Raw genomic sequence first — 25,995 nt, 5'->3', positions numbered from 1 at the left:
TCTTTCCTTGGCTATCTTTGATCCTCTTGCTCTCATGTATAATATATTTAGTTTGCTATTTGGTTTGATGATAAATTGAGTATAGGGTTGCAAACGAGTCGAGTCGAATCGAATTTTGACCTAATCGAATCGAATCTCTACTTAGTTTTATCGAGTTCGAACTTGACGAGTTGTCAATTTAAAGTTCAAGCTCGAAAAAATAAAAACAATTATTTTATTTTTTAAAAATAAATAAAATAGTATTTTTTTTCTTAATAAATAATAAAATATTAGGAAATTATATGTAATATTACTATTAAAATAAAAAATAATATATATATACTCGAGTTTGTAAGCTAACGAATTTAACATTTTTGAACCCGAGTTCGATATTAATCGAGTTTTGACTCGATCCGCTCGCGAGCGGCTTCATTTGCAGCCCTAAGTGAGTGTAGAAATTGTTTATATTGACCGATCAACACCATTTGAAGTTTGAACTCACAAAAAAAAAAAATATATATATATATATATATATTGGATCATGAATTGTTTATAACCAACCCTATATAAAGTTCAAATATGTATTGAATGCGAGTCACCCAAATAAAAACACTAAGCCCATTTCACCAATGGGTTGCGTGTACATTTCTCGAAAGCCCAACAACAAATGTCTCGGGCTGGAATTTGGCATCCAGGTTCTGTACAAATTACACAGTTTATAGTTTCGATTATAGAACAGGTGATGGTTAGAGATGAATAATTTTGAAATTAAATGGCTGGGATTCAGTTGTGAGTTCAACTATCAATAACTGAACAAATTTGATGTCTTTTTTTTTTTTCATATTGTTATATCAGTAGTGTCTATATTTATTATTTTAGTATTTAAATATGTTTTGCTAGTATCTATACTATACATTTTGGTATGTTCTGATTTATTGATTATAGCAGTCTAAAAAGAGAAACAAAAAAAAAAAATCCCTATTTTACCTTTCATACAACTCAAGAAAAGGACGTCAAAGTCACATGTCCATGTCAAATTAATACTCTTAAAAAATAATGGTAAAATTCGAATTTAAATTAAGAAATAATTGTGAAAAAGAATTATCTGCGATAGTTCACAAAAAAAAAAATCATGATAAGTAAAATATCATTACCCATGCACTAAGCTAGAAAGATACTTCCATTGTGGCCAAAGGTGGCACTGTCGTTGTCCGCTTCTTATTTCTTATTGAACCATCAGTCTATCACAAAGCTCTCAATCGAACCATAATTAATTATTTTGCCAGAGTACAACAGGAACATCACTCAACATATATAACAAACCGAAAAGTATAGAAAAGAAATGAAAGGTGGTGCATGCTTCCTCCATAATCCATCCATCTCCAGTCAAAATCATTGCTGGTTTTTTTATGTCTATATATATATATATATCTTTGGCTAGTAAAACCAACATGTTCTTGCCTTAATTATTCAGATGCAAAGGCCTCAACGGCTCATCATCTAAGATATGCAATTTTTTCTGCAGGCTATGGATCATGTTCTTGGATCGATAAACCAGAAAGGTGGAGCAAAAGAATAATCCTACTTGTTATAGTACATTGAATTATACATATGGATTAGATAAGTCTTAAATTTCTCAGAAGAGATATAGACAGATTGAAGAATACATAATTGAGGCAGACGTGATTGAGAGAGGTGGCTATTTTGTTCGTGGACATGGTGGTAATAAAGAAAGGGAAGAGGGGGGCCTCGGGTTTAGGCACAATATCACATGCTTTTTCAGTATAAAAATGAACTGGATTGGACGCTGATGTTCGATATCTTAGATAGGCTTTAGTGTCTTTTTCACTTTGCTTTGACCCCATATAATAAATCCCGATGGGATCTTGACAAAAAAAAGAAAGAAAAGTTGGCATTTGCCATTTGTGAATCTCTACACTGATTATAGTTATACTCCAAGTCCTTATCTGTATTTTGATTGTTTGAGCTGCTTTCAACTATAGGACTTCCAAAATGGTTGCTTGCAGCTGCTTTGAGGATTCATACTGGACCAGTTGAAATTTTGACATGCCGCCTACATCTTCTGATGTTATTGGGATCCATCACTTTCAAACCAGGGACTGACTTCTTTGTAGTTTGCTACTATTTTCTTCTTCACACGGATGTCTAGTCAAATTCTGATGGTTTGTGTCATTGCGTACAGGCATACACCACCAGCACCATGCATGCCATGCATCTATATATATATATATCATGCTCTTCAGTTGTTAAACCAATGCTATGTACCCTCTTTACATGGATTGTGAATTAACTTAGAGCTTGCAAATGACAAAGATATTAATTTGAGGTACTAAGCAGGGCCATACTCATTCTTGGAGTTATACTTCATTCACTGGGCAGGACCATTCGTTGGAGTGACCATTTTTTCACCAACCAATTCACCTGCAGAAGACAAATTGGAGGCTTATTTATGATATTAATCCTCTAGTTTTCTCACGCAACTTCTTAGTTAAAGCACAATATTTGTTTGACATGATACACTTGTCGCATTCACTCCCTCAAAAACGAAAGCCATAATCGTAAATCTTTGCACTTGTCATCGTGGATTGATTCTGGATCAACTATTAGACATGTTTAATAGTTGTTCGGAATTCGCGTAAAATTTATCCGTTGTGGATGGAATTGCGAATTGATAATTAATCCCCGGAAAAAAAGAAGGTGATAAGAACAAAAAAAAAAAAAGAGGACGAAATCTTTGATTGTTTCATTCAGCCAAGATTGATGGGGAAACTCTCCTTGACTGCTGCCTTAATTGGAAATAATTGCAGCAATAATCTTTTATTCAAACCATTCCCTACTCCGTTACTGATTACTCCCACTGTTCCCACGCGTTTGGCTCCATCAAACACTCTGCAGATAACATCGCCACAGAACAACACAGCACGTGCCCATGCCTATACAATCTCCACATCAAAAGGACACAGTCCAAAACCAATCACTCAAATTTGTACATTTTCCCCTCTTTTCAAATAAAACCACCAATAATTCTCTCCCTACTTTCTTACCCAAAAAATCATTACTCTTCTAGGCCCCAGATGGCAGAAAATAAACTATGACCCAATTTGTTTAAATTGAAAATCACTAGTCACTACTCCCACTAATGACTAAACCAATAAAACCATTGGCTTTAGTAATCGAAAAAGAACCTTTTGATCTATACCTCTACAACCAAGAAAACTGGTTTTTCCAGTGTGTAGTTTTTCCTCTATGATTATGACAAGATTTCTTTACATATTTTCGAAATTTTACCACTGGTATTCTTTCCCTTTTAAGACAGGAAACCAACAAAAGGGTCCCAGTGCCTGCTTAGACCCTGTTTTAAGACATGTAACTTCCTCCTAGGAGAATTTACCAAGAATTGCAAATCTATGTGCCTTAGCTACTACTTGAAACGTTAGGACTTAGGACTGGGACATAAAAAACTGGAGAAATTGGCGTAACTTTCCGACAAAATAACACACACTCACACAGTAACGCACATAAATCCACAAGTACAGTAGTAGAAAACTCTTTAAGAATCTTTGGAGCCTCTCAAAAACTTAAAAGCTCCCACTTTGTAACTAGCAGGAGCCTAGGACGCTGTCCATAGAAACGCGGGCTTGAAGGGGGAGGGATGGAGGAAAGGAGGGAAGTTTTCCATTTTTTCACATCAATTTTCTTCGATTTCAACGCTCCCCTTCCCTCATTTCTTGTTTTTCCAGTAGGACTGACTACTGCCAACTTGGTTTAACAAAATCCCGTTTCTCGTTTCTTTTTCTTTTTTTTTTTCTTCTGAACAGAATAAACCCTACTCCATCTACAAGAGTAACAAGACCACAGCCCCCTTCCCGTCCGCCATTTTATAGCTGTTTAAAACCGTCAACATCCATCCAAGCCTAATATCTATGGAAAATGCTACTTGGGTTTTTAACTTATTTGTTGAATAAAATATGTTCTCTTAGTTTATCTGGCCCTGCAAACTTGAGCTTTGGTTTTGGCCCCAGTTTTCTTGAATTCAATGTGGGGCTGTAGGTGGAGTAATGAAGCAGGCCTAATGCATTGTACGTGGAGCTAGTGAAAGATTCAATTGATTTGGTTCGTGGGCCCCCCCGGGGAAAATAATGTCCTCAGAAATGCGCGGCCGTGGTGGTGGCAACCGTGCTAATGGTGGTGGTGGTGGTGGTGGGTTTGATCCCAGTAACCTGCATTTGAAGAAAGAGTTAAACCAAATCAGGAAGGCGGCCAGGGTGCTGAGAGATCCAGGGACTACTTCGTCGTGGCGGTCCCCTCTGAACTCAGCAAGATCCGCTGCTGCCAAGCATTATTACCATCATCACAAGAATGATTTCAGCAAGCAATTGTACAGCAATGGTGAGACTCAATTCCAACTTCCTATTGGAACAGTAGAGAATAATGGGACTAGTAGTAGAAGTATTAATTATGAGGCTAGTAATGGTAATAATGTTAAGGAGAAAGAGAAAGAGAAGGAGAAAAAGGTGTACTTGTATAACTGGAAGATGCAAAAATCTGAAAGTGAAAGGAGTAGGCAATGTGCTGATGATGATCTTGAAAATGTTGGTAATGATGATATGGAACAATCTTCTTCGGCTCAAGAAGAAGCAGAGGAGAGTGTGGAGGATAGTTTAAGTGATGCTAGGAATGGTGGAATTGATTCCAAGAGTGACACTTATGCTAGTGATAAATATGCTTCCATGATTTTTAAGTGTAAAGATACCAGCTTTACTCCATCTATTAGAAGAAATATAAAGAAAAAGTCGAAGAAAAGTAATTATTGTAGGTCAAATTTGAGAAGCCGAGGTGAAAAATTGAAAGAACAAATTTTGTTAGCTAGGGGTTCCAAAAGGACGGCATTGGAGGGTTTAGGGAGGGATGATTTGTCGAGTTTGGTTGATCAGTCCGATGACACTGAAAGTTATTGTAATTCAGAGGATTTGAGGAGGGCTTCTGCTGTTTCACCTTTGCTTGCAAAGCTTAAGAATAAAAATTGGTCTAATTCTTCTGCTGCTAGGTTTTTGAGGAGTAGCCGGAAAGAGGATTCATCATACTCATATAGTACCCCAGCTATGTCTGCTAGCTCTTATAATAGGTATGTTGCTAGGTATCCAAGTACAGTTGGGTCTTGGGATGCAACTACAGTATCTTTAAATGATGGGGATGAAGAAGGGGATGATCCATTGGATTTACCTGGTCGTTCAGGATGTGGGATTCCGTGTTACTGGTCGAGGAGGTCAACCCCAAAGTACAAAGGGGGTTCTGGTAGTTGTTTTTCACCTTCTCTTTCTGATACTTTGAGGAGAACAGGAAGCACCATTTTATGTGGAAGTCACAGAATGTACAAGCGAAGTTGTCGTGGGTCATCACTGGGGTACAACAAGAGGAGACCTGGTTCAAGGCCTGCTCCTCAAGGTCTTCTCCCGTTGCTAACTAATGGTGGTGATGGGCGAATAGGATCATCCATAGGAACTGGTAATAGCGATGATGAACTCTCAACAAACTATGGTGAGCTGGACTTGGAGGCCTTGAGCCGATTAGATGGAAGGAGGTGGTCAACAAGTTGCAGGAGTCAAGAAGGGTTAGAGCTTGTAGCACTGACTGGGGAAGAAGAAGGCACCCCAGAAAACATTACAAGTCTGAGCCAGAAATACAGGCCAATGTTTTTTGAGGAATTGATTGGACAGAATATTGTAGTTCAGTCCCTAATGACTGCAGTTTCCAGGAAAAGAATTGCCCCTATTTATCTTTTTCAAGGTCCACGGGGAACTGGAAAGACTTCAACTGCTAGAGTCTTTGCTGCAGCATTAAATTGTCTTGCTTCTGAAGAAACCAAACCGTGTGGAGTCTGCAGAGAGTGTGCAGATTTTGTTTCTGGAAAGAGCAGGGACCTTGTTGAAGTTGATGGTGCTAACAAGAAGGGAATTGATAGTATAAGGTACCTCTTGAAAGTCCTTTTGGCAGGTTCCTTATCAGCCTCTTCTCGATACAAGGTGTTTGTTGTTAATGAATGTCACTTATTGCCTGCAAAGACATGGATGGGATTACTTAAGTTTCTTGAAGAGCCACCTCCACATGTGGTGCTCATACTTATAACAACTGATCTTGATAATGTGCCACGTACTGTTTTATCACGGTGCCAGAAGTACCCATTTAACAAGATTAGAGATGGTGACATTTTGGCCAGGCTGAGGAAGATTGCTGTTGAAGAGAATTTAGATGTTGAATCTGATGCTCTGGATCTAATTGCTTTGAATGCGGATGGTTCACTTCGAGATGCAGAAACTATGTTAGACCAACTGAGCTTATTGGGGAAAAGAATAACTACATCTCTTGTAAATGAACTTGTAAGTGCACATTGCCATATTTTGGATGGAATACAATTTGAGTTCTTTACTTAAATTGTTAACATTATCTATATGTAGTAAGTTGTCGTTAATTATCCCCATTGTGGCTTGTGGAATATGGTATTCGTAATCTTATATATCACTTGCATGCTATATATGAGGATTGGTTCCTGGAATATGGCTGAAGCTAATGTTTGTGGACTTTATTCCTGTAATAGTTGTTATTTCACTTTTATAATGGCAAGTTCACGCTGCAGACAACAAAGAATTCTTTAAGAGTCCTCTGTTTGATGTTCTAATGGTTAGACTTTTCTTTACCCACAAACTCTTTTCTTTGTAGGTTGGTGTAATTTCAGATGAGAAACTGTTGGAACTTTTGGAGTTAGCCATGTCATCAGACACGGCAGAAACAGTAAAAAGAGGAAGGGATTTGATGGATTCTGGAGTTGATCCAATAGTTTTGATGTCTCAAATGGCCACCCTTATTATGGATATCATTTCTGGAACTTATCCCACTGTTGATGCTAAACAAACTACTTCACTTTTTGGCGGGAGGAACTGTAAGTGTCCATTTTACTTGACCCTTACATTCTTTTTCTTCTTTTCCAAGATGGAAAGGTTTCTGCAAAAGGTATTAGCTTGTTTATTTGAGTTGCTTTTTGTCTGATTTCACCTGGTATAATGCCTAGGACATCATATAAGTGGTGCAAATATTGAAAAATTAATCAGGAAGCATTATTGCATGACATTATGCGCTAATTTGCCTATACCTTCTAGAAAATGGAAGCCTCTTGAATTGACACTGAATTCCACTGCATTGATATCGTTGAGGTTAAATACTTGCTGTTCCCCATTGAAAACGAGAAAAAGAAATGAATGGAAGAGCTTTTAACTTAATTGAAGTAAAGGATACAGTGACTGCAAGATGCTCCTCCACTAAGCCTTCTTTAACTCTTCGGTTCTTTGTCCCCTCTTTCTCGCCTTGTGACTGTCAGACAGTACAGCAGGTGCAACAAATTAAAGGCATAAGTATTTTGCAGGTGGCTTTTTGGCTGCCAAGCTGTTCCCTTGAGTGTGATGTCATACAATGAAATCCCTGAATTTTGATAAGTGATTTAATTCTTGGTACCGGCTAAATCTAACTTAATTTGCTTTCACATATGCTTTCTTATACGTCCAAGTATCTCCAAGCTGCTGTGGATGAAATGATCTACCTTTACTTCAGCTTGCTGCATATTTCAGCCTTTCAATCCACACTGTTCTTCAGCAACTTCATAGGCTTTCATCGCATCCTCCTCTTGGGCTGCTATGTCAATGCAAAATGAAGTTGCACATGATCCAAATATACTGACATGCTTATGCTAATAGAGGAGAAAATGGGAGGACTTGACACCGTCCTTGTGAAGATAAATAGTACTCCCTCTGTCCCATTGTTAATGTCATAGTTCACCTTTTTGGCTGTCCCAGAATTACTATATTTATTTCTTTCTACCTCTCCTATGCTGGCCTGAAGGAAATTAGACCAGTCACCAAATATGGTTTAGATTGGGACCCCTCTAATGCATTTAAAGGTGTTTGTTAAACGTGTTTGATGGTTAGTGTGATTTCTTTAAATATCTAACCTTTCCATCTTAAATGTCTAATCTTTAGATTGGAACACTCATTTTGTGGGTTGTTCCAGTGCGTGACTTCAATAGCTTCAAAATGAGTGTGAAGTTCCATTCTGCTAACATTTGATGTAAGACCCCACAGCAGTCATTGAATCAAACCAAAGTGATTTGTTATTATGGTACTTGAGGGCAAAGCTGGAAGGATGTCTCTCAAAAGCAGTGTTCAGTTACCATTGATAAAAAGTTCGACTTTTGAAAAGCAAATCTATTTTTGGGACGGAGGGAGTAACACTTTCCATCCAAACACGGAAAATGTATCACTACTTCCCCTGAACGGGCACAAGTCTACCTCTCCTATGCTGGACCGAAGGAAATTAGACCAGTCACCGAGTATGATTTAGATTGGAACCCTCTAATGTATATAAAGGTGTTTGTAAAACTTGTTTGATGGTTAGTGTGGTTTCTTTAAATGTCTAACCTTTCCATATTAATGTTGTATAGATTCCTTGCATCTTGAGATACTAAGATTAAGGTGATTCAGTAAAATATGTTGTCTCATTTTTACATTTGTCTCTAGAAGTGACTGTAAGAGTCTGTTGTACTCATCTTCAGAGTCCATTTACTACCCAAAAGACCAATCCTCGAGTTCTGATGATAATTCTACACCTGATTTTACTAGATGCTGCTTAAAGTTTAAATGTGCTGGACTTCATTGTTAACGTCCCTCTATGACTTAGAGTTTTATCTTGTTTCTTTTTCTCTGTGACAGACCTAAAATTATAGCCAAATGGATAGTAATTCTTGTAATGTCCCAAAAAAGAAAATGAATGTTTTTTTATTTGTGATTATTAATATTGGATCTAGAAAGTGACTTGATCAATTTTTCAGTGACCGAAGCAGAATTAGAGAGATTAAAGCGTGCCCTAAAGCTTCTGTCTGAAGCAGAGAAACAGTTAAGGGTTTCAAGTGAACGGTCAACATGGTTCACAGCAACACTGTTACAGCTTGGTTCTATCTCCTCGCCAGATCAAACTCATTCCGGAAGCAGTCGAAGACAGAGCTCTAAGGCAACAGAAGAAGACTATTCTAGTACACTGAAAGACAGTAGTATTAGCAATCAAAAACCTGACCGTCAGTACACACTTCGAAATTCAGTTTCTCCCCCATCCTTCCACAAAGCTACCTACCAAAAATCAAACAGTAAAGAGGCTTCTTTGCCTGTAATGGATGTCAAAGGCTTGAGTCCAAATCCTTCTCAAAACCAATTGATCAGTGGAGATGCTTTGGCTGGTACATGTGATGATTTTGTTGCGGGAATTAACACATCTAGATGCACGGCCTCCAGCATGTTGGATGATATATGGGTAAAATGTGTTGAAAAGTGCCATTCAAAGACACTCAGGCAATTACTTCATACATATGGAAGGCTTGTATCAATAGCTGATGTGGAAGGTAAAGCAGCATAGAGAAAATCTAGGTTTTTCTTGATTCACATCAAATTTTTGCTTCTCATTTCTTTTGCTGTTTTGAGAAGTCTGTGCTCTAGTCTCTACTTGCCTTCCTTTCTGAGGCTCTTGCTCTTTGCAGGTGTTTTTGTTGCTTATATTGCATTTGGAGATAGTGATATAAAAACCAGAGCAGAAAGATTTCATAGCAGTATCACGAACTCATTTGAAACTGTTTTGAGAAGCAATGTTGAAGTTAGGATTGTTCTGCTGCCTGATGGAGATACCTATTTAAGCAATGCAAACCCAGATATTTCTCCAGTTCAAAAGCCAACACATGCAACCAATAATTTGAACAGGGAAAACGCTGCAGTCCTCTCCTCTTCAGCAGATGGCTATTCTAACATTGATACATGTCAAGAGTCTCTGAAGATATCAAGAGGAAGCTTCAATAATTCAGAAGACAAACTACCAGCAAATCTCGGGTCTTCTGCAGGAAATGCTAAGATGGGTAATACAAAGGACAGAAAGCCAGAAGTTCCTGTGCAGAGAATAGAGTCCATCATCCATGAGCAGAGGTTGGAAACTGCATGGTTACAGGCAATGGAGAAAGGAACTCCTGGAACAACAAATCGTTTAAGGCCTGAGAAAAATCAAGTCCTACCTCAAGAAGGCATTTACCATCACATTCAATTGCAATCTTCAGCCTCTGCAGACTTGTCTTCTCAGCATTGGGAGGATGAATTAAGTCGTGATATTAAAAGTTTGAAGGTTGATGATGGAAAAGCCCTCAAGAAGGACCAAATCAGTAAAAGGGTTGATCACTATCCCATTTCACCAAGCTTGTTGCACGATAACAACATAGTTGGCAATTTCAGCAAAGATAATTTGTAAGTACTACTTAAGTTCCTTTAGCGTCTGCTTTAGGTGTTTGCCATTGTTTTTTGAGAATATTAACTATAAATTTTGCAATAACTGACAAATGATGGCTCTTAACAACTGAATTTAGTGCATTTTTTCCTCCACATCTTTGATATAAAGTCCTAGTGGATGTGGTTGAAACTTGAAACCTGCATGCGAGTTTGTCAAAAATAGTTGACTTGACTTTCTCAAAAGTTACCTTTTCTACACTGATTTAAAGTCCATGAATGGGTAGTGAAACGAGGAGTCTACTACTGCTATGATGTTGGCCTTAAACTACGAAATAGGAAAAGAAAAGTTGTTTTCTTGTTTCAGCTAGCTCTTTCTGCAAATTTCTTTGTGAGCAGCTATAAGCAATGTTCTTATGTTTTGAGAAGTGGAGTTCTTTAAGGTAAGAGCCAATGTATTTGAGGAAGAGATGTTTGCCCTGCGTTTCCAGTTCATGGAGTAGGTTAGCATGGTGCATGTGTTTTTCTCGCATAATTAACTCTCTATACTCCAGGGGATATGAATCAGGACCGGGTGGCGGCAGCTGCAGTGGGCTCTTTTGCTGGAATAACACCAAAGTGACCAAACCTCCCAGAAGGGTAAAGGTAGGCTATGTTTCTGTTTTACTGTCATTTTTAGTCCCATTATGTTCTACAGTTGGCCTGATTTGCGAAACTGTGTCTGCATGATAGGTTAAACAAGGAACCCCTGTACGTTCGAATAAAGCCGTAAGATTTTCATGGTTTGGAGAGTGTGCAAAGGCGTCAAGAACAGAGAGTAGATTCAAAATATAGTGGGGAATGAGACAGGAACACAAAGTTCAAGAATCATGAGATCCCGTCTTCAATTCTGTACACTTGCTGCTGCTTATTTCCTCATTTCCACCATTTTTTTTATAGTATGAGATATGATGTAAAGCTTTTTGACAAGCTGGGCATATGAATATTTTTTGGTCCAGCCAATTTTTAGTGATCAATAAAAGTAAAAGGGGGACAAAAATTTTTTTTTTTTTTTGGGCACTTTGGACAGCAGTTAACAAGGGAACGATTCAAGTGCCAATGTCCAATGCTCCAATACTAGTATATATATCTTCAATGTTCAATGTCCAAAGCAGTCGGTTATAGTCTAATGTGAAATAATGAAGTTTGATTGCAAGAAAATACTACTAGTAGCTAATTTTTACTCATTAATTCTTGATACAAATATAAGAACTGATTTCTCGTGGTAGTTTGAATTGGATTAGGTAATGTTCATATGATTTGGTTATAGGTAAATAATCATTTTAAGTCTTGTATATTGTTCTAGTAATTAACACAAGGAACAAGAATAAAACTTGGAAGTGAATAGATGTTAAAAGAGGGCTCCCGCGGGTAGCTCGGTCGGGACTGATAAGTCTGTCTTTACGGTAAGGTTTCATGTGCGACTCCTGCTGTAGTAAAATTGTTGACATCCTTGGCCAGGGTTCTGCTGGCTTTAGGGGGATTTAGGGGGATTAGTCTGGGCAAAAAAAAAGGCTGGGACACCCCCTAAGTGGAAAAAAAAAAAAAAAGAGGATGTTAAAAGAGGGAGAATGCACAAATTTTAATAGGTAACATCTATTTAAATTAGCACATCCCTGATCAAATTCGACACAACAACGTGAATTTAAGTCCAACAAGAAAACATGCACCTTCCATTAAATTGAACAATTGAAGATACCCACAAACAAGCATGACAAGATTATGAGGAAAATCCACAAACTTCCTGCTGAGAGCAGAACATTTTTAGTAAGCATGGTAACCAGGAGTTGGGCCGCGTCGTTTGTTTTATGGTGACGGGAGGCCCAAAGTGTAGGAGAGACCCATGAGAATGACAACCTTCTTCATTTCCATGACCCACCAAATGCACACACAAGTCACACACTAAGAAGTCTAAAATTAAATCAGCATTACCTCACCATCATCATCGACATCGAATCGACAAACCCCAGAAGGGGAACTGAAGAAAGGACGACTCGATTGAAGAAAGATTATAGTAGTAGTAGCAGTGTCAATTTACCATGGCAAAGCCACTGGGTTCTACTGGAGAGTTCTTCAGGAGAAGGGATGAATGGAGGAAGCATCCGATGCTGACTAACCAGTTCCGCCATGCCACTCCTGGCCTCGGCATCGCTCTCGTGGCCTTCGGGATTTACCTCGTCGGCGAAGCTGCTTACAACAAGATCTACGCCCCTTCTCATTCTCACTCTCACGCCTCATCCTCTGCTGCCGGTTCTCATTCTCACTGAGAATAGTCAGGTCAGCCACCCCCTTTCATTCCTTTCTTTCTTTGTAGCTCCCCCCCCCCACCCCCCACCCCCCAAAATTTATATACCTTATTCCTGTTTCATATTTATGTTGATCGATTAGGTAATTTGGATGCATATTTGAGTTAACTTTTACGTTTGGAGTAATGGGTTTTCCTTTAATTTTTGTGCGTCTTTCTATTCTGCCAAGCTTTTATGCCATAATTTGAAGTTTTTGTCTTGCAAAATTGGGGCATCTGGTTTCACGAAGTGCGTTGCTGTTTTCTGTCACGTTTGTTGTTTTTGGGTGAATACTAATAGCTGTATGTCTGAACAAAGAGGAGGAAGAGAACGCTCTGCCGTCGTTATATTGTTTAGCTTTTAAACATTATTGTCTTTTTGGTTACTAGCTTTTTCTCCCTTTTTTTTTAAAAAAAATTTCTTTTCTTCAATGTTAAGAGATGAAAATTGCTTACTGTTTCTGCTGGGTCTTCATTTTGTAAAGGAGCATGTACATCTCCTTGCTTCGTTGCATAAAGAAGAAGAAATTCCAATCATGGGACTGAATGTGAAGCTCAGAAATGGCATTTACATGGACCTAAAGCCTTAAGCAACATGTTTTTTCTGCAATCCAAATACAACCAGTGTCCTCAGCTTCTAAATAAATGTCAAATCAGCTTTTTTATCTGATTGCCTACTCCGTTTGTTTCTGTATACCAAGCACATACAAAAGTGAGATAGCCAACTTAAGGAATAGGTTTTGGCACTCTGAACTTTCATCCCTACTCGAATTACATCCCTAAAGAGACTCAAATTGACTGCCTTTTGATGCTATAAATTTATGTCTACGTACTGACATCAACGTTCATGTGCTAGGACTAACATTCTGTGAATTCTTGTAAACCTCAAATTGATGGTTAAGCCACCACCCTATCCATCTCAGGTCTGCTCGGCCCACCTCCCCAAAAGGAAACCAAATTAAAAAAAAAAAAAAAAAGGAGAAAAGGAAAAAGGCTGAACCAAAGGCCACTATCATCTCCAAATTGAAACTAATTTTTCTCCTATTTTGTAGTATTTTATAGATAATCTGTCTATAATGGAACAGAATTCTCATGTTCAGAGCCCTTCTTTCTCTTCCATGTAGGATGGAAGTTTCTTCTTGATCCTGAATTAAAGCTAATTTTTCCTCTATTTAATCCCCTGGATTATGGGTTTATAAATGCAACATTCATTTTCTTGTTGATTTGATGCATGTATGAGAATATTCCAATGATCAGGTTTTCTTTTCCTTTTGTGTTTCTTTGGTGGAAGGGAATCTCGTCTCTGTATATTTCTTCAGAAATGGCAAAAGAGTGTATCAAGTCTGAAACCAACGCTTTTCTGCTAATTGTCACTCTTTTGGCTACATGCTGTGTGAGAGATTGTTTAGCTTTGAATCTTGCGCGTGCAGGTGATGCTTGATGAAAGGCAGCGGCATTCAGTATTCATTATGTTTGTTTTGAACTGAACTTTCTGTCGTCAACAATAATTGTATCAAGTGTTACTGTATTGCAACTTTATGCTTATAACAACTTTGATTCTGGTTTTTGTAACATTTGTCTGTTATAATGCCTTTATTTTCTAGGGTTTTATCTTGTATGCATTAAAAGTGTATACAGTATTACTTTAGATGTATGTCATGTACGCAAAAAAAAATCATATTCAAATTTAAATTAAAATTAAGTGATATGCATCAAAGGATAAAAGCATATGTATACTAAAAGCATATACAATATTTTCCATGCACTTGCCGAAACTGGATTGGCAGTTTTGGGTTCTCGAAAAATCAAATCACTAAGCTGGCATATCTTTTAAACAAAAGGGCGACCTAGTAACCCTCAATCCAGTCCTTGATATAGATTTTTTTCCCCGACATTTTTTCCGCTTCTTTTGCCCTTTATGCAGCAGGGTTGATATGAGTACCCGTGGAAATTCAGAAGAGAAGCTTTTCCGAACTCAGTTATGCTTTCACCCGTTTTATATTATACTCCAGATATTTGTTTGTAATAAAAAAGTAACTAACGAGATAATAGAGTATTTTTATACTGAGTTATAGTTTTTTTTATAGTAGTTATAAAGTTAAACGTTTGTTCATCCCTCAATTGAACCTCTGAACCAGTGCACTTTTTATTCAGGCCTTTAATCTGCAAATTTTAGATGCAAACGCCGAAGAAATTTGCTAAGAAAAGCTTGCGGTGCGCTTATGGCTCATAAAGAAGATACAAGTGCTGCAGAAAATTTCAATCAAGAGCTCTAGCCGAACGAAACTTGGCCATCTATCAACCTTTTGAAGCGGTTCTCATTCATACCAACTGTATACTGGAGGAAAGGTTACACAACAATTATTTACAAGCTTAGGGCGGCTGTTGGAACCTCCAATTCTCCATCCAAGTCTACCCTCACCATCTCCCCTCCTTCCTGCAAGCCAATGTAAATCCCTATAATTAAACATTCTCCAGAAATATTTCAGCTACTAAAAATGTCTTTGAACTCTCTTATAAATCACTAGTGCAACATATGATAATCTGCAACAGTATATCAATTCTACTAATTTTCCTCATAAAGAAACCAGACAGAGTGTAGATGCCAAGCTTTTCCCCAGCATAAAAGAACAGAGAGAGTTTACAATCGTATTCAGGCATCATTAGGTTGATATGCAACGGCTCGTGCATTTTAACAGGGAACTAAACTTGGAGATGCGATTTAAACTTCAGTGAAAACCGGTAAAAGCCAACAACAGCTTAGCACAAACAGAGTTGGGAATTCCGCCAAAAGAAGGTAACAGAACCTACCTGTCCATCTCTCAATTCTGTTTCATAAGGAGAACGCTCCAACCCACCATTGCCATGAATAATTTTTGCTCCAAGGCCAGGTCTGTCCAGTGACCCTACTGCATCTTCATCAACCAAAACTAAATCAATCAGATTTCTCCCAGATCCAGCATCAGGAATCTGCAGATGAAGTATCAAAGATTAATAAACAATTGAAATTGACCTGCATGCCTTGCAGTAAAAACCGTGCATATTTGAGATGTGGACAAAGTACATGTTCAATGTAGCAATTCTGCAAATGCCATGTTGTAACCATTCTCGGCAATTTATGAGAAGATGGCCATAATCAATTTACTCAGCTTTGAAAAACAGAATGGCCAAAAACGAATCTAATCAAGCCTCAAAAGCAACATCAAAATCAAGAGACTGCAACTAACATACTTATCAACTATCCAGCTATACTTGCAACATATTTTAAAAATTAGCCAAACTTTTTTCTCAATAGAACAAACTGTACTCTCAGTGCTGGGGTGTGGCTTTTGAAAAGGTATGATGATGATGTAGCAATCATGACAAACTTTCAGAAAAGGTCTACACTGAAATCAGATCACTAACATATACCTCAAACATGGCCTCTGTCTACACTGAAATCAGATCACTAACATATACCTCAAACATGGCCTCTGTCAAAATATTCTCAAGTATTGCTCTTAAGCCTCGTGCACCAGTTTTTTTTGCTATTGCTTTCTTTGCAACAAGTCTAAGTGCATTATCTTCAAAATGTAACTTGGCCTGCATTGTGAAAGTCAATTCAATAGAAGTGTAAAAAACAGACAAGGCAAACCCAGTTGCAAATAACTGTCACAATTGTCACAAAAAAGAAGCGGCAGAAACTAAACTTCTCTGGCCACCTATAGTACAGGATCACAAGCTTACTTTATTCATGGCAAACATCCTTTTATATTGCTTGCAGAGGGCATTTTTCGGCTCAGTGAGAACCTACAGGACAAATTATGATGCCATTAGCAGAAGTTAAAATTCTCAAGCAAATCAAAAGAGCAGTATCATAAAAATCGCAAGTTCTTAACTCACTCGCTCCATCATTTTATATGGACAGTAGATATACCAAGATTGCACGTCTTATGGAACACTGGATGCACTGGATTCTTTTCCCAAGAATACCATTTTGACCATTTAAAACATGGTACACAAATGCATATTGAGGCCACTTCAGATTATATTTTGAGATTCAGATTGTGGATTTGAAGAAGAGAAGAGAAAACTGAACAAGTATTTAAGTTTGACCATAAATTGAAAGAGTTTGAATATTATTTTTAGCCAAAAGTCAAAAATATTTACGCAAGTATAGTTAGAAAAGAAGTATTGCAACTAAAAGGAAAGGATCAATGGGACAACCAAGTTTTTACTAGATTTTTAGTGCCGGAAAAAAATCCTGCAAACTAAATTTAAATTGACAAGATCGTTCCACGCTAAAATATTATATTAAAAGAAACTGACAATGTCATTTACTTGGGTAGTTGATGCATGCTGGAAAGCAGCTGCCCAGGGAAAGTATGGAGATCGTATATTGCATATGCTGGTTTCAGGACCAAAAAGGATGCCTCTATTTTTTTCTTTCCATAATTAAGCTATATGTTGGTTTTTCTTGCTTTAAATTCTAGAAACATAGATTTCGAGCTGGCACCCAAAGATCCATATGATATTTTTCTTTTCTTTCTAATTCATCAAAGTCCAGCTAGAGATTTCCAACCACGAGCAAGTATATTCAGACCTCAGGCACCTTAGAATTCAATCATTATACCACAATTTTTTAAACGAAAAAAAGAAAAAGAATAATATGACAAAAAAGAAATACTCACCTGAACAAGTTGGTCTTCATCTAGAGCAGACAGACTCACCAAAATAGGAAACCGCCCAACAAATTCAGGTATGAGCCCGTATGCGATTAGATCACCGCTCTCTACCTGGAAAATTACAGTGCAACTTCCAGTTTATCTCTTTAGGACGTTGCAGTGTGTGAAAAGGTAGCCAAGCTTAAGCTAAGGCATATAATGTACACTAATTTTATTATGAGAAGCTGTTGTCCTTGTATTTACGAATCATCAACCCTTACAGATTCTAGTAGTGAGGATGTCACTGCAGCATCAGTTAGACCAGCTTGCCTCATGTTAGCACGAACTGGTGCTCCAAAACCAATGGAAGAATCTTGTCGTCTGGAACATAAGAAATCTTATAGAAACCAAAACAGTAATTGTTATCTCTGAGACATACTTGGTCAGCCATGTCTACCTTTCTGAAATGGTCTTCTCCAAATCAACAAAGGCTCCACCACATATAAAAAGGATGTTTTTTGTATCTATCTGTAAATGCATTGAAATATAAGGGTGAAGCAATATATGTTAAGAAACTAATGATGAATTCAAGAGGCTCAAATTTTCTAGAATATGCAACAAATAAAAGCATACTCAGCATCCAAGTGGTATGTAAAATGTCACAAATCAGACAGGCATTTATAACGTTCCAATAATGTCCAATCAATTTAATGGCCATCACAAAATGAGAAACAATTTAAAGGTGCAACCCATGATTTATTATGTCCATTCCAGAAAATAAAAACAGCAGCTAGTAAATCATTTTTTGTTTCTTTCAAGTAGATGACAATCTAAAATTTAAGTAGGAAAATGTGTATCACCAAGAGCAAACTCCAAAAACTGAATAAATTGTATTTCTGAAGCCAGAATATAAATTAAATAATGCAGAACCTTGTGAATTTTAGATACAGAGATGCAAAATTAAACAATAAGCCCTTATACCTGAATAGAGTCACCGTGTGGGTTCCTTCGAGCTCTATTATCAGGTACATTTACAATCTGAATAAAAACATTTCCTCAGTGAGATAATTCTCAGCAGCAAAACTTAAACAAAGATTGTGCTAACTTCTGAATTGTGCAACCAGAACAGGGTGCAACATTTTACACTGCACATAATTTATGGAAAGGCTGCAATTAAAATAATCACTTTAGTCCATCTATTTCTAACTTGAACACAATTCCATACAGCAATTTAGTTCACAATAAATGTAAATGGCAAACAAGCTGGTCACGTAATCATAAAAGTCATTGCGGTCCATCGTTTAATTGATTATGTATGTACGTTAAACACAAAAAATAAGTGGTGAAATTAATTGCACTCTAAAGCTGTAAGGACATGTAACGCTCGCATAAGTCCAATTATTGAGGAATTTAAATTGTCTGTGTATTTTTTTTTTTTTTGGGATTATATGCATGCAACTGCTTCTTCCTTTAAAAGCAAAACTGTAGCACTATAATAGCATTATACCCCCTTTTCATGTCAGAAAGCAAGGAGGTTACAATGTTAGAGACAACAGCTAAATTTGTGATGTGTTAAGGGCATAAGAGACACCCAATCCAGAACAAAAGAATGTGAAGTGACAGCACTAGCCATAACATGCATGATACTGAAAAAAATTCAAAAGAAAGATCATAAAATTTTTTGGTGCATCAGGTCATTTACCAAAGCCATGCAATAAGTGTCAGTAGAACTCTAGAACATTCAAGCCTCTAAAAGAAGGTTATTTCCACAAGAAATTTCGTAAACATTTGACAAACCAAATCATTTGGTCAACTTAAATAGGCTCTGTTTACAAGTGAAACACTTACAGTTCCCTCCAGCATTTTCAGCAATGCTTGTTGAACACCCTCTCCAGATACATCTCTGCCGGCACTCAAATTCTCAGCCTGCACTGAAGTATCAATGAGAAGTTATCACAGATAAGGACTCAATTTTTGCCAACGAATAGGGAAACTAATGATTACTACACACATAAATAACAAGAATAATAAAATCAATAACAACAACAATAAAAATAATGATGATGATGATAATAGAAGTAATAATAGTAATAGTAATAATTGCTACACCTTTTTTGTCATCTTGTCCATTTCATCAATGTATACAATGCCTTTTTGAGCTGCTTCAACATTGAAGTCTGCAACCTACAATACCAGATGAGGCTTATTACTCAGTATCTGGGAAACGCAGAAAAACAATACAACTCTTGCAGAAAAAGAGATGCCAGACAAGTTACAAAGCACAATTACAAACGAACCGCTAAATGTTTAACCAACATATGATGAAAAAAAGATCTTTTGTCAACAAAGTTGCCTATACTAATCCATATATTCCAGCAAAATGAAACAACGTGTAACACGATCCTGCAAGCACAGATCAGTTTTGATAATTAAACTATAATATGAAACTGTACTACCCAGCCAACCTAGAGAAAAAGGGACAGTGAAACTTTTATGAAAAGCTACCACTTCACCTGCATGAAAATTTATAGATAATGATTTTCCCGTTATTTATGTCCTACAATGAGAATCTAATTTATAGGCAAAAACTTTGATCTAACACTTGTCATGTTATCAAGCACTTCCTCTATTGAATCCATTATGACTACTGGGGGCAATTTGTCCCATATTCCCATCTTTAGCATCCAATTCCCTCCAGGCACAAAATGAACAAGAGTCAGCCTCAACTATCTTGGTGATGGAGTTACCATAATGCACAACCTTGTGAAGCCAATCACACTTCAACTCCATATTAGCATCTTCAATATTCCTTAAAAGAAACAAAAGTAATTTGACTATCCAACAGAAAAAGGCAATTCAAAAGCTCTATTTACAACCCAAATAATTATGCTATCCAACAGAAGAAGTGTTGAACACCTTGAGATAAAATATTTCAAAATCTTGTCCAGAAAACCTTAGCCTATATACATAAACTTGTAAATCTCACATGAATTCAAGGAATACCCTATATAAAAACAACAGAAGGAACCAAAAATTACAATATATTTTGATCCCAGCAATTACTTACACTCGTCTAACGGGAATGTTCTATGTTCTCAAGCACTTATAGTGAAGGAACATGAATACCAAGCTTGACATTATAGAGTATCAACCAACAAAAGTACACAACAAAAGAAGGCGGCAGAAGAGGAGCAAAAGGGAAAGAAACAAACTTTTTAAAATGAAAACAATCTTGAATCATATTATCTGATACTTTATCACATTGTGTCCAGTTAATATTTACTTTTTTACTGATAAATGAGAAGTGAACTGAAAAACAAAGGGCCAAAAACAATCAAATGTCATCCACTATAGTTAACATCACTCTTTTTAGATGATACATAGGCTCCAGTTCAAGGACTTTCTAGGTGATTTTAAAATTCCTGTCGTCAGTGCAATTAACGAGTTTTCAATGAACTTTCTGTTTTGTCCTCAAAAGAGACAGCAAATTACTGCTATTGCAGAATTGAATGTGCACTGCAGCCATAACATATCTCCAGAGTTATTTTTCCTTTTTCTCTAATTGAATTACATTTTAATCCATGTACTATCATTTTCAGTCTATCAACCATAATCTTATAAGCATACCATGAGTAGTTTATACAAAATGGATTCCACATCTTCTCCAACATAACCTGCCTGAAGAGAAACAGATTAAGGTTAGATCATGACAACAAATCCTAAAATATAATCAAGCATGTAACAAGTATTTAAACAAATATTTTAAAAAAAATCACAGCTACAAGGATAAAATGGAATCAAATTTGGGCTCAGTTCCTAAATGTCAACCTCTTGAAAAATGGTGCAGAGAAATTAAAATTAAAACAGCTGAAGAAAGCTTCTTTTTTTTCTTTGGGTGAGTTGAAGAAAGCTTTTGACGACTGGAACTTCCGAAAGAAAATGAATGCCTAGAGAAATTTTTGTTTGTGTGTCTTGCATATTGTCAAGTGCTTCACCAGTTGATAGGAATAGTCATTGGTCATAAAAAGGTCCAGTAATACAGCTCAGGAGAAATCCTTTACCTACACTTCTTCAGTTCTTGCAGGACTATGAACATAAAAGCCAACCTGCTCTTCTTTCATGTAAAATATGGTTATCCTATATCTCACTCATGAATGCAAAAGGGACTTATTGGGAAGAACAAAACCAACTACACAGACTGACATGCCATGTGTCAGACGTAACCAGATACTGAAGTATTGAAGACATTCTTCCGATATTCATCCAACCATTTATCTATAAAAATTTGATATGACCCTTTATAACTAATATAGATACCTAACCACAAACATAAACCTCCACCCCCCAGTGATCACTTCGTGGAACTAGAAAGTTTATCAAGTTGAACCAAAAAATTGATATTAAGGGCGTGTTCAATTGTAGAACGGCATCATTATAACTGTCAATTCCCTCTATTAGGTCATTCATGCTTTGTACTGTTTCTGTCAGACAATTTTCACCATTCTCAATGTGCCAGCATCATCTGTCTGGGAGTTTTTACTTATGCAATCATTTCAGAATTGCCTTGACACCCACTACATGGGAACACCACTGCCACTGCAAAGAACATCAGTTGACATGCCAAGGGGCAAACAAAGGTTGCACATGAGACCAACCTAGTGAAGTAAATGGCTGACTAAATTGGCTGGTATTGGTCTTTTGAATATACAGAAAGATGAAGGAGAACACTACAAGCACCCTAAGTCCTCTACCTTACTATTACATGACATTCAATAACTCTCCATCACACATGTAGGGTAACAAAGACAGCTTGAAAAATTAAAAGGTCTCTCAATGATCTGATACAAGATGACACATCAATCAGTTCTTTGATTCACTCTTGAACATTTAAAGAGTGCTATGCATTAAATGGATTCAGTTGACCATGCAAATCAAATTCACAGAGAAATTTCATAATAAGGCTTATTGTTTGGCAGAGATAACATTTCTGGAATCAATGCATCAGTCTACAAGTATATTCATAAAAAATTATACTGTTTTAGATATTCTTTCCCAATAGAGCATTTTGAAACATCTATTTCCTCCCCTTCTGCTCCAGTTTACCAAACTGTCGTGCATCTATGACAACATACATACACAAATGAGAGTCCACTTAGGATATATTACGTATCTCTTTATAAAGAATTCAAAAAGTAAATAATTGCATATACATATTAAAAAAAATAGAATCAGAAAGGCACCAATGCTGATAACTGCCTATATCATTCCTATGACAGGCAAGGAATGATAGATAAATATTGGAAAAGAAAGGGTATGGTCCCAAATTATCCCAAATTATCTCAAACCTGCCTGAGTCAGTGTTGTTGCATCTGCAATGACAAAAGGCACATTTACAACACGAGCCAACGTCTTTGCAAGTAAAGTCTTCCCTGTCCTTTCAATCAAGATGGAATGCCCATATTAGAAAGGTTAGGATGTGCCCATAACTAATTTTCAGAGTTGAAAATAAAAAATGAATAGTCTTGTTGGAGAAGAATATCGATCCTATATTGCAGCTTATGCAGGGTTAAAACAAAAATTTGGAAGACCAAAGGCCACACCTGAGCCTGTTGGGCCCATCATTAACACATTGCTCTTCTCCAGCTCCACATCATCAGCATCAAAATCTCCAATCTTACCATCGGTACTCCTGTATTCCGCACCTGACCTGATGACAAATTCAATGTCAACTGATGATAATGCAGATCATGTTTTGAAGTTGGGACCAAAATAAACTCTATCAGCACAAGTCACTATATGATTATGATAATTGAAAGAGATGGAATGTGAAATTGCAGGCTACCTTCTGTTCCATTTATTCTGGTGCAAGTTGTTTTTCTTTTATTATGTTGTGATTAAAGAATATAGATGTGTCTATCGATTAATCATGTATTTGAAACAAAAAAAAAAAGAAGCCAAACATGAAGAACAGCAAATACGTTTACCCTGGTGCAAGCAGTTTCTCTTTTATTACATCATGATTAAAGAATATAGAAGCATCTCTCGATTAACCATTTATTTGATGGAAAGAAGCCAAAGATGAAAAGCAGCCATAGAGAACTTAATATTTATCAACAGATGGTGCTATATGAATAAAGCATAAGTGTAAACTCAAAAATAAGAAACTTGGAAAAGCCAATGATCCATTTATGCTCTTATCCATCCCTCGTAACATGGTAATACAAGCATTAAGTTGAAACCACAGTAGCAATCATTATAATGGTATTGAGATAGCACAAAATCTAGATGCAAGGATAATTTAAAGAATGACTAAAACTCACATGTGGATTTCAACAGCCATGCACCACCAAAAAGACAACGCATGTTTCAGTTTCTGATTTTGAAATAAAACCACTAGTTGGTCTAATTTTTTGCTTTTTGCAAGTACTTCAGTCAAGGAACCCAATGAAGGTGATAATTCAAAAATCGTGCTGATTAATTGCATATCCAGGACGCGCAATTCCATTAAGTAGCAAGTTCAATGAAACTTCAAAAAGACCCAAAAGGACTCACTCTCCGTGCAAGGAAGCATGATAGATTCTTTTGTAGTGGTTGTAAACAGCAACAGATAGCACCTGTCCATCAGGAAAAAGAAAAAATTCACTGGCACGTTCAAAATCATAAACTGGTGCAAAAGCTTCATGGTTTCATTCAACGGGATTTCAGTTCAGACATATCAAACCTACATAGAAGAACACTTGTGCAACTGCATTCTAAATCAATCATTCATGGGCTTTCTTTTGGTAAGTAAACTAAACGTACAATTGATCAATAACTAAAATTGAATCAAACATACTAACACTTCACGTAAACTCATATTTCACCAAAACTTAGTGCTTAAAACCCATAATTTTTTGAATCATTATTGTCCATTTAAGCGACTGTACTAGTATAGTACACAACAAAACCTTAAAAGTTTCGACAACTCAAAACTTAATAAAAGGCTTACTCCATCCCATCCAAACCCATCCCAAGCAGCCAATAACCAGTTTCTTAAAACCACCCACTATTCTTCTTCCTCTAATAGTTGCATTACCATTCAGACATAAGAGATAACAAAAGTAGAAAGAATCACCAAATTGAAAAACAAAATTGCAAACCTTTTTAGCTCTCTCTTGTCCAACAACAAAGTCATCAAGCCCTCTAGATATCTCCTTCGGAGTCGGCAACTCCTTGCCCAAATTAGCCCCTTCAAATTCCCCTCCTCCACTCCCTACCTCCACCCATGCGGGCCCCACAGCTTTCTCCTCCACATCTCCACCGCTGTTACAACTCCCCTCCTTCACATTGTTACTACTAGCACTACTCCCGCCACTATAGTTCCTCAGCTTCTCCCAAATCTTCTTCCCGTTCTCTCCTCCTCTTCCTCCAGTGACACCACTTTCACTATTCCCCTCCATATCCACCTTCCCTCCTTTAAGCCTCCCAAGCTCAATAAAACTCCCCTGCAACGGTTCCAACTTAAACGGCCTAAAATAAAACGCCGTACGGCAGTTAGGGCACAAGTTCACCGCCTGGTAAACTCCGGGCTCGCTCCGAGAAATGGATAACGGGCGATTGGAGAACAGAACACTCATGAGCTTCGAGCAGCGCGGACAGTTCACTTCCGCTTTAATATGATCGTAATTATCCGAACTCCCGTGCCATTTGTGACGTTCTTGGATATGGCTAACAAACCCTAGGGGGTTCAGGTGGGGTCGGGGCTGGGGACTGGGGAAGTATTCGAAGATTTTGCGGAGGGTTTTACGAGGGGAGGAGTGGAATTTGGAGGATGAAAGGGAGAGTGTGGTAATCTTTGGGGCGAGGGAACGGAGCTTGGTTTTGTACCGGAATATGCCGGACATCTTCCCGTCTTCGGAGTCCAATAGTCGGAGTTTCAGAGCATTACTGGCCGGGGAACTGACAAAGTGATGACACAGGTACTAATAGGAGGCGGTGGGAAATGCGGCGGTGTTTTCGAGTCAGCGAATGGATTTCCACCATCCGCTAGCCACTAAGGGATGCTCTCAGTCTCAGCTGCTGAATTCGATTAAAATAAGGCTGACTCAAAATTGAGTGGAGCTCGAGTTTTAGCTCCGTTTGACGAAGAACGTTTTTTTTTTCATGTTTTTATTAGACAAAATTTTTATTTTGATAGAAATATTTAGTAGAAACTAGAAAGTCAAGTTTAAAACCAAAAGCTTGCCATTGCCTTGCATTTTTTGAAATATTATTTCTCGTAAAATGAAATAAGGTAATAGTTGTATAAATCAAAAGCTTAATCTGTTCCAACATTTTTGTTTTGGCTAAACTTGCCAACTCGGGTTTTTCTAAAAAGGAAAATTATTTAAAACGCTTTTTATGTTTCGTTAAGTGAATTTTTCGTCCTTTATTTTTAAAATAATAACTTTATATCTCTAATCAAATCAAGTCCAAATCTAGGTTTTCGACTATTCTTTAGTATGAAATCACAACGTGATTCACATACAATCACTTTTTATATATAAAAGTTAAATTTCACCTTTTCGAAGGCGAAAAATAAATATAAATTAGGTTTGATCGAACGTTTTTTAGATTACAAAAAAAAGATATGGTTCGAATTATATCTTGTTCTTTACTTTTTTAGAGACAAAATTAAATATGAATTGGACTTTTGTGCCACTAAAAAATAATCATTTGTGGGTTACATAATGAATTTAAAGTAAAAAGT

General features: G+C 37.1%; 3 protein-coding genes across 5 annotated transcripts; 2 read left to right on the top strand and 1 right to left on the bottom strand.

Moving 5' to 3' along the window:
- The first annotated feature begins 3,669 nt into the window (after nt 1-3,669).
- On the top strand, nt 3,670-11,433 carry LOC113757976 (protein STICHEL). Its single transcript, XM_027301041.1, has 6 exons — nt 3,670-6,377; nt 6,718-6,937; nt 8,876-9,439; nt 9,575-10,322; nt 10,856-10,946; nt 11,034-11,433. Exons 1-6 carry the CDS (start codon nt 4,140-4,142, stop codon nt 11,133-11,135), a joined length of 3,963 nt encoding a protein of 1,320 aa, XP_027156842.1. The 5' UTR covers nt 3,670-4,139; the 3' UTR covers nt 11,136-11,433.
- Nucleotides 11,434-12,239: 806 nt separating this feature from the next.
- LOC113761495 (NADH dehydrogenase [ubiquinone] 1 beta subcomplex subunit 3-B-like) lies at nt 12,240-14,228 on the top strand. 2 transcript variants are annotated; one of them, XM_027304508.1, is made up of 2 exons: nt 12,240-12,617; nt 14,055-14,228. In XM_027304508.1, the coding sequence occupies exon 1, from the start codon at nt 12,380-12,382 to the stop codon at nt 12,605-12,607; it is 228 nt and encodes a 75-aa protein (XP_027160309.1). In that variant the 5' UTR covers nt 12,240-12,379; the 3' UTR covers nt 12,608-12,617; nt 14,055-14,228. The 2 variants fall into 2 exon arrangements, with proteins under 2 accessions (XP_027160309.1, XP_027160308.1); XM_027304507.1 differs by having other exon boundaries at nt 12,241-12,617; nt 14,017-14,228.
- A 590-nt stretch (nt 14,229-14,818) lies between these two features.
- Nucleotides 14,819-25,328, bottom strand: LOC113763009 (CLP protease regulatory subunit CLPX2, mitochondrial). 2 transcript variants are annotated; one of them, XM_027306683.1, is made up of 15 exons: nt 24,407-25,328; nt 23,820-23,881; nt 22,868-22,974; nt 22,613-22,696; nt 20,895-20,941; nt 19,377-19,451; nt 19,116-19,193; nt 18,249-18,305; nt 17,725-17,795; nt 17,549-17,648; nt 17,295-17,399; nt 16,351-16,413; nt 16,084-16,206; nt 15,436-15,594; nt 14,819-15,061 (listed from the first exon to the last, which is right to left on the bottom strand). In XM_027306683.1, exons 1-15 carry the CDS (start codon nt 25,148-25,150, stop codon nt 14,990-14,992), a joined length of 1,947 nt encoding a protein of 648 aa, XP_027162484.1. In that variant the 5' UTR covers nt 25,151-25,328; the 3' UTR covers nt 14,819-14,989. The 2 variants fall into 2 exon arrangements, with proteins under 2 accessions (XP_027162484.1, XP_027162486.1); XM_027306685.1 differs by lacking the exon at nt 14,819-15,061 and having other exon boundaries at nt 15,512-15,594; nt 16,036-16,206.
- Nucleotides 25,329-25,995: the final 667 nt, after the last annotated feature.

The sequence above is a fragment of the Coffea eugenioides genome, chromosome 2, assembly GCF_003713205.1.
Source record: "Coffea eugenioides isolate CCC68of chromosome 2, Ceug_1.0, whole genome shotgun sequence".
Lineage (NCBI taxonomy): Eukaryota > Viridiplantae > Streptophyta > Magnoliopsida > Gentianales > Rubiaceae > Coffea > Coffea eugenioides.
This window is presented reverse-complemented; position numbering and strand designations above follow the sequence as displayed.